Source organism: Hetaerina americana, unplaced genomic scaffold (genome assembly GCF_022747635.1).
Source record: "Hetaerina americana unplaced genomic scaffold, ioHetAmer1.1.p SCAF_13, whole genome shotgun sequence".
NCBI classification, from domain to species: Eukaryota; Metazoa; Arthropoda; class Insecta; order Odonata; family Calopterygidae; genus Hetaerina; species Hetaerina americana.
Window position 1 is genome coordinate 13487884 of NW_027286403.1, and position 16290 is coordinate 13504173.

Genomic DNA, 16290 nt, shown 5'->3' on the forward strand with positions numbered 1-16290 from the left:
GTTGGATATTTGGCTGCGCACAAAAGTATCTTCGAACCATACCCACCAGGATGCCGAACCATCATCTGATTTCAAATTGAAGCAATGTGAAAATATGAACAAAAAATCATTTTAAGAACTGTTTCTTAGCTAAAATTACCCAGTGGTCCTAAAAATCAGCAAAAGTAAATTTGCTCATTAGACAGTTGGCAAAGATATAAGTGTGGCGGAGGGCCGACGGCACACTCTTTCACTCTATGGCCCTTATTCCAATAGGCTCCCCGCGAATCACTTAAGCAACTTTTTTTATTTTGCTTGATGCTCAACCGGTTGAAGGGAATGTCATAAAAATGGACGAATACCTAAAAGGAGCTTCAAATTTGACCCCCGGACCCCCAGACGACGACTTTACTCTGGTTAGTCCCACGATGCCGGATTACGAGGCCACATCTTCATCAACCGTTGCCATCAATACCCAAACCACCCAGAATATCACCAACTTGTGGGGACCTAAGAGAGACTCTTTAAGTATAGTGATACCTATTACTATCATTTATGCCATCATATTCCTAATTGGAATTATTGGAAACGTAAGTACATGCGTGGTCATAGCACGAAACCGCTCCATGCACACAGCCACGAATTACTACCTTTTCAGCCTGGCCATATCTGATCTTCTGCTTTTAATCTCTGGTCTACCCTCCGAGATGTACTACATATGGTTCAAGTATCCGTACGTCTTCGGAGAGGTTTTCTGCATTGTGCAGGGCTTCGCGGCTGAGACATCGGCCAACGCTACCGTGCTGACTATTACGGCGTTCACCGTGGAGAGATATGTGGCTATTTGTCACCCCTTTCTCTCGCATACACTTTCCCGTCTCTCCAGGGCCATCAAATTCATCGTTGGCATCTGGACCGTGGCTCTGTGCTTCGCTGTGCCCCAGGCCCTCGAGTTTGGGGTAGTATACGAGAGATCTGAGGATGGTGACATGGTGAGCGAAGAATACAGCGCCTGCACAGTGAAAAGGGTTGTCATACCGCACGCCTTTGAGATATCTACCTGTCTCTTCTTCGTCGCTCCGATGACACTGATCACGGTGCTTTATCTGCTGATTGGCCTCCAACTCCACCGGTCCAGCATGATGGCGCGGGACGGGGGAACTACCATGGGAGCCACCGAATCCAGTGAAAATAACATGGCGTCAACGGTGGATGGGTGCGGGCCATGCAGCCGAAACAGCAGGAAAAACATTGCCAAGAACGCTCAAACAAAAGCGACTAAACATGTCGTCAAGATGCTCGGTAAGTATGGATCCAAATAATTTATTTATTTCTTATGAGAGTTCATTTTAATTGGTAATTTTCAATGAAATAAATTGAAGCAAATTATGATGAATTAGAAGCTACACTTTGTTAATGCATCATAAATTAAACCAATGGGCAAGTAAAAAAAAGTAAAACATGGTGTCAACTACTAAAACCCTGATATTTATGTTATGTTATTAGTTTCCTGACCAAATTAATTGATGACCTGGTATATAAATGGCTGTAAAGCCATAAACTGTAAAACCTTAAGAAAAATCACTGCTACTGAGTGACAATGATATATGCATTAAAAATGCGACCGGTTTTTTCTTAGAAAAAATGAAGAGTCCTTTGGAAACTTTGTAAAGCGTGTATAATACTTTATATGAAGGCGAGTGACTGCCAAAATCTTTCGCATAAAATTGCTAACTTTATACGCAAACGTCCTTTGTCATTCTTTTACTCCTTCAGTTTCGCTCGCAAATTTTTGGGCACGGGGAAAATAAACCATAGACCAAACGGAGAATACCGGAACCTCAAAAAAGGGTCCTGTCTAGCAGCGATACGAGTAATGTAACGGTCTGAAAAAAACCGACGCGGGTCTCGTTGCTTCCCTAAGACTTCCCGCCACCTTTTTCGCCACGAATTGCTTCACTTTATCCGTAGGCTTCAGAGGGAAAATTTTTACTCTCTTTATTTTTTGGGCAGACTTTGTATGAGTAAAATTAATTATTTCCTAGGCGTTGCGGATAGTATTATCAGTTGTTCTAGCATAACAGTTACTATCCCATATTGTCCGTGAAAAGAAGACGTTATTGAGAATATTTGTCCTGGCATCTATTTCTCAGCTTTTAAATTGATGATCCGAACGATCAATATATTTTTGAATTGCTGTAATTGGAATATCTCTCTATTGATAAAAACGGCTCTGAATTGAATGAATACGTAAGAGCAGCCCATCATCACAATGCTGTGTTCAAGATCCCCAGCTATCTCTAGAAGTATTTCTGTACGCTTTTTGTTCAGTTGTAACCGTTTTAAACGAATCAGGCCGCCCTGCGTTGAACCTTCGAATTTCCCCAAATGAGGGCATTTTCCATCGGATTCCATGTAGTACATACATACCGCTAACATGGCCGGAATAAAACAGTAGCAATTTTCTTTAACCTTATGTTCATTCCTGCCAACAATGTGACCAATGAATCTCAATAGATTTTTTGTTTTTTTGCAATATTACGCATGTGGGGGCTCTATGAAAAGTCGTTAGTGATCATCAATGATAAATACCTAAACTCCAATAAATTCCTGCAATATACCCGTGGATCATATAAGCCAATTTAACACCGCAAATATATATGGCTGATATTCACTTTTATTCCCCTTCTTTTTAATTTATTGTAAAACTTATCTTGTGGGTAAAATCAGCACTAGTTTATCAATTTTATTGGCACTAACATTTATATGCTCGTATGTGTGATTATTGGGATTAGTTTTTCCTCTGTCACCTTCACTCTCCCTTATACTTTCCACCTGTTGCTTCCATCCCTGCCACACACTTTGTCGGTGAATCGTGGGGTATTCGTGCAGAGAATACGTACAGAATATTTGTTTTTAAGAGCGAATGTCGGTACCAAGGAAAGTGATAGACGAGGAGTCAGAAATGGAGGAATTAAATTTAACGGAGAATGATTACCATACCGTAATCTCCTAGGTGTTCGAAATGAGTGCATAACTAGTATCTATTTTATGGGTCCAAAGGAGAAAAATATATTTAATGTATCGGGTCCATTAAATTGCTGTGAGGATTTTATTTTATCCGAAAGGAAAGTTTGTTCTAGGTACCCATAAGGATATCGGCATAAGCTAGGGCCGTTCGACTTCCCATAGCAGTGCTGGAAGTACGTTGGAAATGTTTACTGCAGATGAATCGTATCGATGATTGAGGAGTGCGAGGCTGGAGCAAAACTATTTTGCCAACAACATGCCAAAAAAATTGGGCCACCAGTGGGCAAAGGCACTTGCAAGGTTAAAAAACTATGGGATCGACTCATATTTCCCAAAATTATTCGAGCCACCGCCCCCTTGGGTCCATAAACATAAGCCCTCCAATCGATAGCTTTAAAATAATAATCAAAATCATAAAACAAAAAACCAAATGAGGAACATTGAAAGAATTATATTATAAACAATGACTTTTCAAATGTTTGTTTAGAATCCAAAGATTTACAGTTTTTATAACACTTTTATACAAAAGGCTCAATACACAATAAAAGGAACTCAAGTGAGAATATAATTTTTACTTTAAAATAAATATTCGAAGCAAGTACCCTTAAGAAAGCTTTTTTAGCAGTTTCCATTTCATGTGTTTACTTAAATTAAGCATATAATTAAGCATAATAATATAACATGAATATGTTCAATTTATGAAAATAGAATAACCTGTCATGTTTTGCTAAAATTAGTTGCACAAATAAGTGACTGTTGATCATGGTTTTTCATGGTCTAGAAGTCATTTAAGGAGTTAACAGTTTCAGGCTTAACTTTGTGGAATTCCTTCATGATGAGGGTAAAAAATAAGAGAAACTTTACACTTCCACACACTTTTGATGTTCTACGGACATGGTTTTGATACTGCGCATCATCATCAGATGATGATGGAAGTGCAAAGTGGGTGGAAGTGTAAAGTTTCTCTTATTTTTTACCCTCGTCATTTAAGGAGATTCTATTGCCTAATTTAAAAAGATAGTTCCATCAAATAAAATTTTAATGGGATGGATGTGCCTAATGACCTAATACCAGTTTTCCACTCCGTAGTCACTAGTGGGATGCGATCTGCTGATGATGCAGTGTTTTACCGTGAAATCCGTGATCCTGTGAACACAACAGGTTTGTCAGATGACCTTAATGCTATACAACGTTGGTGCGACACATGGCGATTCGAATTAAACTAAATAAGGTGCATAGCCATAATTTTTTGGAAACAGAGCAATTCCTATCCGAACTCTTACTGCACTGGGAAAACTGAAATGGAATGTTTCGACTCAATGAAATACCTAGGCATTATCCTCACTCACGATATCTCCTGGGTGAAACACTAACGGGGAATATGTGGATAAGCTAACCAAAAATTGGGATTTATGGGAAGAGTACTAGGTATATGAGATGAGAAAGGACAAAGAGAAATGTTATCTGTCGCTGGCTAAGCCTCATTTAGAATTTATTTCAAGAATAAAGCATCCTCACGAAGTTAGATTAATTCCCGAACTGAATCGCGAGCAGCGTAGAGGAGCTAGATTTGTAAAACATTGTTATGATAAACTTAGTACCGTATCCAAAATATTAGAGCAGCCAGGCCGAGAATCACTCAAGGAGCGAAGGTAAAATGACAGATTTAAGCTCTTTCATAAATTGGAAGGTGTCTTTAGCACTTATGTTGAAAATGCATTATTACCACAATCGTACTGCGGTAGTAGAGATTATTTCGATGAAATTAGGGAGATTAAGTGTAAAAAGATGGATTTAAGATGTCATTTTTTCCACCAACGATAGAAGATCATAATAACATTGTTCGACCATGGTAGGGTCATGTTCGTTAAAATGATTCTGGTGTGTATTAACCCTTTTGCCTCACATCCTAGAGGTGGCTTGCAAGATATAAAAAACCATAATCACAGTAATCAACCCGAAGTTCGGCTTAGTAGGTGCTGGTAGAGTTCACCCAGTACTAAGCTCTATACGGCGTGTGAATATTCACACATCAGGGTAGGGGGGCCAGTTCCTTTCCCTGTGCCGGTTATGGTTTCCCTGGAAGACCTGGTACCCGAAAATTCACAAAGCTTGGGTGGAGCTGCAGGTGCCCAGAGTGCCTCGCCCAGGAATCGAACCCGGGACCCTTCGGTCAACAGTCCAACGCTCTACCCCCTGGACTACCGCGACCCACTTGCAAGATATAGAAATAAATTCCAACGCCCGGTTTAATGTCACTTGCCAGAAGTCTTAAATCACCGCGTTCACAAACCTGAAGTCTGTTTCTCTGCCTGATATAAGCTTAATGGCTGACTTAAACCACGTTTCACCAAATATGAAGTCGGAAATGCAAAGAGTTTTTTTAACCACCAGCCTTGAATGCAGGGTAACGATGGGGAAATTCCTTCTTTAACTAAAACTCTTGAAAATTTATCTTAAACTTTGGTTTCAATTCAACGTTATTTTGTTGTCCAATTAATTCTTCCTCTAATACACTATGCTACACAATATCTACGAATGGATTTATCACCCATTCTGAAATTTCCAGCAAAAGACGATCCTCAATTCGCAGCGTCATCTTTTTATGCAAGGTGGCTAAATGGTCACAAAAGATTCAAAGCCTCATCACCTATACCAGATTCCTCTTCTAGCTTAAGCAGGGAAGGAAATTGATAAAGCTCGCGTTGACCTATGTTGCGCTTAAAAAAAGCTAGAAAATAACAAGTCACCATAGAGTTTGCCTTTATAAGGTTAATATAATTTCCCTGCAATTGTAAAGTCATTTTATCATACTATGCAAATATTTCAGACAAAAAGGCAACGTCACTCCTATTTTATTTAAGATTCTCGCTGAGAAAAGCATCTTTCTCATCACAAAACTGCACGACAGAGTCAAAAAGATTAAAGAAGCGCCTTATAAGATGTAACCATGGTGACGACCAATCATTGATGGAGCTCCGTCTGTTGCAACAGGAAGAATGTTATAAAACGGAATATTTTATCCCTAAAGAACTGCTCTACGATACGAAATATTGAATCCCCTTTAGTGCCAGTTTATAATTGCTTTGCAAACAATAACTGTTGCGGTAGATATTCATCTTTAATAAAGCGTACATAAGCTAGAAGCACAGATTTATTACCTGGCAAAGTTGACTCGTTCAACTGTAATGCAAATTCGGTTGTTCTCAGGATACTGCGCAATATATCTTCCACATTTCCAACCATTTCATCTATTCGCCGTTGAACGGAAGTGCTGCTTAGGGGAATAACTTTAATTGTATCATATGGTGGCTTATGCAGAGCAGTACTCAGGAATTCACTTACTGCCGGTAAGATGAGTTTTTCACCAATTGCGTGTGGCTTTCCAGATTTGGCAATTATTAGTGAAATATTGTATGATGTATACAAACTATCATTGATATGTTTTGAAGCATTAGGCAATATACTTGAAAGTGTTTGGCTATTTTGCACTCCGTCACGAAGCGACTACAACATGTTAAAGTCTTTTCTGTCTTCTCAGGATGAGCCTTCCTAAAATGGTCAATTAGACTGGAAGGTTTCAGCGCCTCATTTGAAAACACCATTTTGGATAGTAAGCACATTTCCTTGTTTATAAGAGACTCCACGAATCCCTACTTAACATAATCCACGTTATACTGTCGACGTTTCTTCTTTGATGAGTCTTTCCCTACCATTCTGCTTCTACAATAAAGGTTTAAATATTGAATTTTGTTAAAACAAAATTTAATATATATTAACTAAGTAGAACACACGTTTCAGTTAATGATTAGTCGTGGCTTCACTATTTAAGTGGTTGCTTTTTAAAATAAAATTACTAATAAGAATATGAGAGGCATCAAAACAAAATATTTATGCATCACTTTGATAAGCAATTCATCTCGGAAAAGAAAATTCTTTATCTTTCTACATAAATTGTTGAATAATAGAGTATTTTCTTTTCCAAAAATATAATGTGCTTACGGCATGATTTGAAACATAGTGCATAAGCAAGGCTGAATACATGTATTTGTTCTGCATACCTGATATAAAACAGGATTTATTTACACGTTATTTTGCTCTTGAACGGTAGTAGCTTTACTTCATTAAACTGAAAATATTAATGCAATTTATTTATTTTATATAAATATTGTACATTTCACATACAAATGCAATACACTTATCACGCGAGCGCGAATTTGAAAATGGTGTCTTGGGACTTCATGGCAGACCTCTTCCTTTTTGTACCGCTCTATGCTCAGTGTGCCGGTGGGTAGTTAGTGCTGGTAGTGACGTACTTTTTTTTCTTTTGTAAAAAGCCGTTCCCTGTCGGCTTTCCTTTTTTGTTAGATTATGAATTCATATTTTATTCCTAGTTTTATGTTTCACTTTCTCGCAAACCACACTTCCACCTCAGCCATGTTTCTTTCTTCAATGTCATGCGTTTCTTATGTACAATGACCGGTAAAGGTGGGACTTCATTCACCGGGACGGTTTATACTTGCCCGCTTGGGCAGTCAATGAACTTTTGTTGAGGTCTGAACATGCACCTTTGCCGTCTTTCGAAATCATCACTCCAAGAAATTAAACACTCGGCTGGAAAGTAAGCTCTTCTTGAATTCAATTTAGAATACTGGTCTAGTCAGTTGAAGGCAAAATAATATATATTTGGCTCCTATTCTGTCGTTATGAATCATATAAGTCCATGCAATTGCTTTAATCGTATTTATAAGAAAGGCAGTTCAAGGGACCGTTGCGGTGGCTTTGGTTCCATTGTTGGATACTTGTGTCTGCGCTGGTTCAACCAAAGAGTGTTCCTTAGCAAGGCCACATTTTCATTTGATAATATGATATTAAAAGCAATTTTGTGGAGAAGTATCTTCACCACTCAATTTACTCGCAAAGGCGAAATATTTCCAAAGTTTTCTTTTTATTCAAAGAATTAGTGTGAGTGATACCCATTGTTTGAAAAAAGCTATGCTTCAAGGAAATGAGTTATGGCAGCAGAACCGTGACTTAAATCAGTGAACCGGTAATTTACTCAATTGATATCCAGCCGGCAAAAAGTAATTCAGTCGTATATATACGCAGTATGAGAGAAAAGTTTCTCTTTTTGAAATATATATTACCATTTCATGAAAACAAAAACAATATAATGGCCGTTTATTTTCGTGATATACTTAACCATATAATATAATACAAAAAATTATATAGCAGTAATATAATAACAAGAATGATATTAATGAAAATTAAAAATAACTAACCAAAACAGCCTTGATAATATTGTCAGGCCTGGATCGTTTGGAAACGATTATCTAGGTAAATATTTAGTGTTAAAACACCGAATCTAAATATCAGATGAGCTCATTCCTCTCCCGTTTTATGCCCACTAAACCTTACTGCCGAAGGACTAAGTGTCGAGAAGTTGTGCCAACGATAGACCAATTTAGATTAAACCCTTTCAAAACTTTCCCTTGTGCGAGAAAGGTTTGTTATTATGTAGATATAGGCATTTAGCCGTCGTCAAGGTGAGAAGAGAGTACCAGCTGCGTAGTTGATGGTCTGGGAGGGGGGGGAGTGCGAGAGGGTTTGAGGAGGGAAGAGAATAAATGGGAGCCAAAGACCTCCTGTGGTTGAGCCTTAACGTTGTGGATTTGAAAGCCCTAAGTGGATGCGGATGTAGGGGCTGAGGTAAAAAAAGATGGGAGTAGATAGGATGGCCGTGGTGAAAAGCAAAATATGATTTTAAAATGAATTTCAGTATGTCAATTTTAGAAATTTATCAATGTGTAATTTTAAACTCCCGTAGTTCAAAATCCTCAAGATCTACAATATTGTAATTGACATGCAATATTCTTAAGTCATGGCGTTCTAGAATGTTGCCCTTACGGCGTGGAAGAGAGTGATAGAGGGGGTAATCTCCTCTAAATTCTAGCATTAATTGCCGATGCAACGACGCTTAGGACCCATGCTAGAAAATTACTTCATTCACTGGTGACGAATTTCATGCTCTCGTCGTAGAAAGTAAGTAAGTCATCAAAGATAAATGTACGAGGCATATTCATAAAGTGGTTGCCGTTTGCTTATATTTATATATTGGCGCTTCAGAACACAGTTTTACTCCTGAAGCATCATCTACTAATTCCTTGGGAAGCTATGGCAGCATTTGTTTTGTTTCAGAAGTCGTTTGCTTGTTTATGCATGCAAACAACAATGCAGCATCGTTCATCCCGCCAGCTGTGAGGTGCGTTCTGCCATACGATTCTTGTATGCAAAAGGATTGTCGGCTGCTGAAAATCATCCGGAGTTATGCCTAGTTTATGGACCTACAGTAATGAGTGAAGGAAAGGTTAGACAATGATGCCGTGACTTTAAAAATGGACGAACAAATGTCAATGACGTAGAGCGAAGTGTCAGGCCAAGTATTCTGACCGATGAAATTGTTTCGCAAGAGGAACAAAACCTGCGATGTGATCGTCGATTGAGGATTAATGGCCTGGCTGAACAATTTCCTCAACTTGGACGTACTACTGTCTACAATATTGTCACGGAAAACCTCGGATACCACAAATTGTTTTCAAGGTGGGTACCGAATATGCTCACCGACCACCACAAAGAGCGAATAATGTCCAGTGGACGAGAGTTTTTGGGCCGTTACCAACAAGATAGAGATGATTTGTTTTCTCGCATTGTTACCGGGGACGAGACGTGAATATCCTACACCAATCCAGAAACAAAATAGCAATCGAGGCAGCGGATACGCTCATATTCACCAAAACCGAAAAAGTTGAAGCGAAATCCGCACACAAGTCGAAAATTGATGGCTACCGTTTTTTGGGACATAAACGGTGTTCTTTTAGTTAGTGGATTGTATGGAACGTGGGAAAACAATTACAGCGGATGTGTACTGCAAAACGCTCTACAAACTGAGACATGCGATCCAAAACAAACAATGTGGGAAACTGTCACCTGGCATAATTCTCCTCCACGATAACACACGTCCTCACACTGCTGCCAAAACCAATGAGAAAATTCAGTATTTTTGCTGGGTTGACCATCCAACGTACAGTCCTGACCTTGCACCTAGCGACTACTTCCTCTTCTTGCACTTGAAACAGTGGCTCGGTGGACAATGTTTCGAAACCGAAGAGGAACTCAAGAACGGCGTTGTCAATTGGTTCAACTCTCCGGCGGTGAGCTTCTATGCAGTGGGGTTAAAGAAGCTGGTGCAGCGGTAGGAAAAATGCTTAGAGGTGAACGGCGGTTGTGTAGAGAAGTGAAGTAGGTTTGTAGCTAACTAAAATTGCTAACAAAATGTGTTTCATATGAGTATATTTTTTCTGTGATCAAACGACCCTTACTTCATGAACATGCCTCGGATTCTGCTTATGTAAGTATTTGGTATTGCTACCAAAGGGCACAGAAGTATTTCCACGGTTAGAAAAATTTCTTTTGCCAAAAACAACCATCATCAGCCGATTTTAAAAAAATGTTTTTATTCTACATACATGAATTACTTTCTCTAATTTGGATAATATTCTGATAAAATACGTAGATATTTTCCTTGGTACGCCAAGTCAGATTAATGGAGGTTTTTTTAGCAAAAATGTGAAACGGTACCTCAACAAATATAACATTTTTCACCTTCTTTAAAATTTCATGTGCTCAAATTTAGCCAGAATGAAAAGTTATTTAAGAATTTATTTATGATAAATAGTCATCTAAGAATTTTGAAAAAAATACGCTTGGTTTACCAAACCTTTCTACAAGAAAGGGTAAGCGTGAGATGTCTGCTAGAGGAATTAGCTTGAGAGCATGCTATTTGAAAAACGTAGACCATTAGCACGGTCCAGGAAACCAGGTTTTCCTTCCGATGCCGAAAGAGATATAATGAAATACTTGATTATTTTGGTAGATTCGGCTAATGAAATAACATTCGGGTATTAGCTAGCTATTGAAATAACATTATAGCCACCGTCACAGGCAATTCCAAGCTCTCGTTGTTCTCCCGCACGTTAGAAATCATAATCATATTGTCCGAATGTTTTAGCTTAAAGACTCAATTTAAACGATTTGCCTATTAATGGCTAATTTACTGGCATGTATGTGCAGTAGTGGTTTCTATGAGGGTAATCCCAGAAGTACCCGACCCAACAAAAAAAACACAAATATTTTGGGAAAAATTAATTTATTTTTCAACATTATCTCCTTTCCGCTCTATATACTTTTCCCAGCAATGTTCCATAAGTTCGATACCGTTTTTATAATAAGAACTGTCTTGCTTGTCAAAATATCCAATAGCTGTAGACATCGTTTCTTTACGGTTGGAAAAACTTTGGCCACCGAGCCATTTTTTTCAAGCTTGTGAACAGAAAATAATCCGAGGGCGCTAAATTTGGCGAATAGGGCGCATGTGGTAGCAATTTAAACTTTAATTCAAGAATTTTGGCCATTGCAATAACGGATTTGTGAGCTGGTGCATTGCCTTCATGAAACAACAATTTCCTCTTAGCCAAATACGGCCGCTTTTGCATGATTTCTTTCCTCAAAAGTTGAAATAAGTTGGCATAATACTCACCGTTGATAGTTTTTCCTTTTTCAAGGTAGCCAGTGTAAAATTATCCCACGCGCATCCGAAAAAACTGTCGCCATCACCTTGCCTGCAGATGAAATGGTCTTCGTATTCTTTGGAGGCGGTTCTCCCTTTTAAATTCATTGTTTTGATTGTTCTTTTGTCTCAGGTGTGAAGTAATGGACCCATATTTCGTCCATGGTTATGAAACGGCGCAAATATGCTGCTTTGTTGCTGTGAAACTTGATAAACACTCAATTGAAACATGTTCACGACACTGGTTTTGCTTGTGTTTGAGCAAACGCCATCTTGAATACAGCTTTCTCCTGCCCAAATTTTCATTTAATATGTGATTTACCGCCCGTTTTGAAATTCCCACCCTGTCCGCTAGATCACGCACCTTCATTCGATGATCATCCAGTATCACTTTGTGGATTTTCATCATCGTTTCAAGACCCGACAACTAATTTGGTCGACCAATGCGATTCCCGTCTTGACAGTCCTCACGCCCTCGTTAAAACTCTGCTGTCCAATATTTTACTCTTGTAAACGAAGAAGCTGACTCACCCAAGGTGGAATCCAGTCCAGCTTTTATATTGTTCAGGCTGAGGCCTTTCAAGTCAAAGTATTGCAGCGCATAACGATGACGAATTTTCTCCATTTGCACAAATTCACTAAAAACGTTCACTATTGATGGCTGCTAAACAAATACTAAACAACGTGGCATCTACAAACTTGAAATATGCTTTATAGATTGTGTACTTTCTGATACATTTATATTTTTCAAATAACTACCACCATCGCTACGTCAGGCCGGGTACCTCCAGGACCATCCTCTTAAGTTGTCTAACATACATTTAAATGTATGTGTGTATTAATGTTTGGCATTTTTTCCGCTCCCAAAATTGCCTCATTACACGCCATTGCGGTGGCTTTGAGCTCCAATGCTGGGTTGTGATTTTCAATCTAGTGCCTATACTTTGAACAGGCAAACATTCATTTTTACGACAGCCGTTTGGTTGAATACCAAACTAATTATATTTCAATGTCAGGATTCTCAGGGTCACGTGAATCTTTTTATTCCATTTCTAATGGTTCCTATATAGTAAGAATTTTGGTCTAATGTGAATCATAGCTCTCTAATTTGATCATATTACTCGATTTCTGAAAAAATACTTTTATTTTTATTTTTCAATATTTTAATCAATCTTTACTCTATTAAATTAAATTTATCATACGTCTCAATTGAAAAAAGTTTTCAAAATCATACCAATGCTTGCGAGAAGAGTATTTTTGTGGTTTTAGTGAAGTTTGTTAAGTCTATATTTCGCTGGAGCAAACAGTACGAGTAATTGCTCACCTGTTGCACAAAGACCGATTGTCGACTAAAGGATAGAATTCTCTGGCCTGAGCCCGAGTTAAGGGCCCTGAGTCCGTAGAAAGGAGAAATCTTAATGAGGATGGCTCTGCATGAAACCCCTTTATTGGTTCCCGGCAAGTATTTATTTACTGCGCAACCGCGTATTTCCCGCAGCCTCCATAAACAATCGAAACTTGACTCAGTGGCTGTACGACGGTGAAATATAATTGTGCTGGATGATATTTTGTTCGGAAATGATACGCGTCGTGATAGAGAGAAAGACTTTTAGACAGACCGCGTTCTGTGCAAACCTCCTAGTCGTTGGGAAGGTTAGAACATTGTCCTTGCGTTTCGCATTCTAAATGTAGTAGTTGATGAAAGATTTCTTAAATGAAATCAAATGACGAACTCTTAAAAGTGAACTATAATTCTAAAATGTGAAAATCTACCCGTCGGTGTGCCCGAGAAATTAGCCGTACAAACCTTCAAAAATGTCGAAACACTTTGGAACATAGAATTGTCAAAATCAATTGTGAAGCCGATGACTGCTGTGATTGGCATCTGTGGAGGGCCTTTAAACGCAGGATCACATCGAATAAGAGAACATTCTCAATAAATTCTCTCATTCTCATTAAGAGCTCAATATTGACGTAAGATAGGAACTATCGCTTTTTGTCAATCTACAAGGGGTTCGTGTCACAGTCTTGTTGCGCCAGATAAACTTCACAGATTTATTTAATACTTTTCTCGCTTCTTTCCTTTCCCCTTGAGATATTCTTCTTACGAGATTCAGATTTATTAAAAGGGTATGGTAACTAATGGTCACGCTGGTGACGCTAGGTACTCCAGGATAAGTGCCATGGGTAAACCTGATTGGAGTAAATTCACGCTAGGGATTGGCCAGTCATGACTTCAACTTATATTATAAACGAGGCTAATCTACTGCCTTACTTAACAGTTCTTACAGTGCAATGTGAACAAATCTTTGACGAAACGTGTTTAAACAAACTGCTTTTCGGAAGTACTTGCCCAGCTGTCCTGCATCCAAAGACTTTTGGAATCAGGAAACATATCAGAAATGGTTTTGAATTGGGTAGAGAGGATAAAGAGTCATGTCCTGGTCTAAGTTTACAGAAGTAGATTTTTCCATCAACAAACACGTACCGTCTCCACATCTATCAATCAATATACACGCATGTTCTTTTCCAGTTTTTCTTGAACCTCTCCCAAAAACTTGCCTTTTCCCTTGCTAAGCTAATCATTCCGATATTTTTCCTTATCTGTTCATTTCATTTTTTTATCCTCCAAACCTACATTTGAAAATAATTCGGAGTACGTGTTTTGTATGAAAATAATCCGAAAAATTGATTCATTTTAGATATTTCTATAATGTCTCAAAATGGTTCCCTCCCTCTGGCGTTGACACACTTTTTCTAACGGCTTTTCCATCAGTAAAATGCCCCATGGCAGGCGGATTCTGAAAGTCGTTAAGAGTACGCGTGCAAGCTTCTTTGGCGGCACTTAAGGTCCCATGGTGGTGTCTTTTGAGGGAGGATTACACTTTTGGGAATCGGATATGGTCTGCTTGTGTCAAGTCAGCACTCTAAGGGGGTTGGGGGACTCGCCAAGATGCCGTTGCAGAAGATCTTCTCAAGCAGACGTTTGACTCTGCTCTTAGTCGTGGGTCACGATCTTTGGGATGAGTTTACCACAGATTTTTCGCCTCGCCAAATTTTCTGTGATAATGGTTTTTACTATCATCTTATCAACGCCAATACGATTTGCAATCGTTCGCACACTTAACCTTAAACTGAGTTCAGCATTTCCCGCACACCTGAGGAAAGCATTGTTACCGATACTTTTTATACCGAAACCTTGAATGCATATCCTATCTTCTCCAAGACTAAGTGTCGGAAACATGCAATACTAAACCTAATTTCCTAGTTCAAAATATTCCCTTTGTTATTTCATTATCTCCTTACTGAGCTACTTTAAGCGAAGCCCTCCCCTTTGTAATGCATGTAGATTCGTTACGGAACGATATTTTATAAGTTGTTACCGAATTGCGCATACAGCGGTAGTCTACGATACTCCATAAATTCGTTACATGTTCTACTTTCTTATGCACAAGTATTTTCCCAAAAATTTTAAAGCTGGACTCAGTCCTTATTCTAAAAGGTTTTGATTCCATTTACTTTTTTATATTTGACTCTTATTTTTGACCGGCCAGACTGATTCTCAAATTGTTCAGCAAAATCCCTTTGCCTGTTAAGTTAGTTATGCCCTTTAAAATTTAATTCAATGAATTTCTCACCTAATTATTTTACTAATCTAATCTTACCTAGCCCCCTACCATTTCCAATACGAATATATTCAAAAACATTTAGTTTAATGGACAACACTCCCTAACACCCCTCTAATTATTCATTCACTACTCGTAGGGATGCAGTCTGAGACAAAATAGTTTAGACGAATTGTCGGTCCCTCCTGTTTACAAATATATTTTGAAATATGACATTAAATGCTCTCTAATTATTCTGTCTAAAGTCTTCCTTAACTCTACGAACACAATACAAAAGTTTTCCTCCAATGCATAATATTATCAGGTGTGACATTTTGGTATTTGTTTTTATGAATTAAATAATTATAATAGTGTCCATAAACTTCCGTCGGGTTATTATTTTTCTTTTTCCTGCTTTACTGAAATTCTTCATTTCATAAATAATCCCAACTATTGTTTTCTCCTATCAGTAATCTCACTTCTTCTGTTACAGCAACGGTATCCTTTTTTTACTAAACCCATACTGATTTATTGATTTTCCTAATTGATCGTCTCAATTACTAACCTCTCTGAGAACTGAAACCTCTGACCCAGTAGACCTCAAATACTCCCGCTCTTTTTAAAGATTGCAATTATTATTAATCAAACGAAGCCTCCTGATGGGTTTGCTCCCATATACATGGTATGATTGTACACATGCAGTATTCCCTACCTATCTTATCCCTTAAATAATTATGGTAGTAAGATTTATAAATCTGTATCTAAATTTTCATTTCCATGAAGGCCTTTTCTACACCGCAATCAATTATTCCCAAATATAAGTAATAATTATGAAAATCATTTCCTTTTTTTGCCGAAAGTTGAAGAAACCCGGTTTCAAAGGAATTTCCAAACCGTACGTTATATTTTGTTTGAAGACACTAAGGAGTGGTAAAGCAAGGTGATGGAAGGATGTACCGTGCCGCATCAAAATTTGGGCTAGTTAGAGAGTGTAATATTTATATATAAATACATATATATATTTATTTATTTTTATTTTTTTAAGGTAAT

The 16290-nt window shown here is 38.2% G+C and overlaps 1 protein-coding gene across 1 annotated transcript in view; it reads left to right on the plus strand.

The window, feature by feature from the left end:
• Positions 1-407: 407 nt before the first annotated feature.
• LOC139686132 (pyrokinin-1 receptor-like) overlaps positions 408-16290 on the plus strand; it is a 72140-nt gene continuing 56257 nt past the window's right edge. The window contains exon 1 of the mRNA XM_071583316.1: positions 408-1281. Within this exon, the coding sequence (XP_071439417.1) occupies positions 408-1281 (874 nt within the window). The remainder of the gene's footprint in view (positions 1282-16290) is intronic.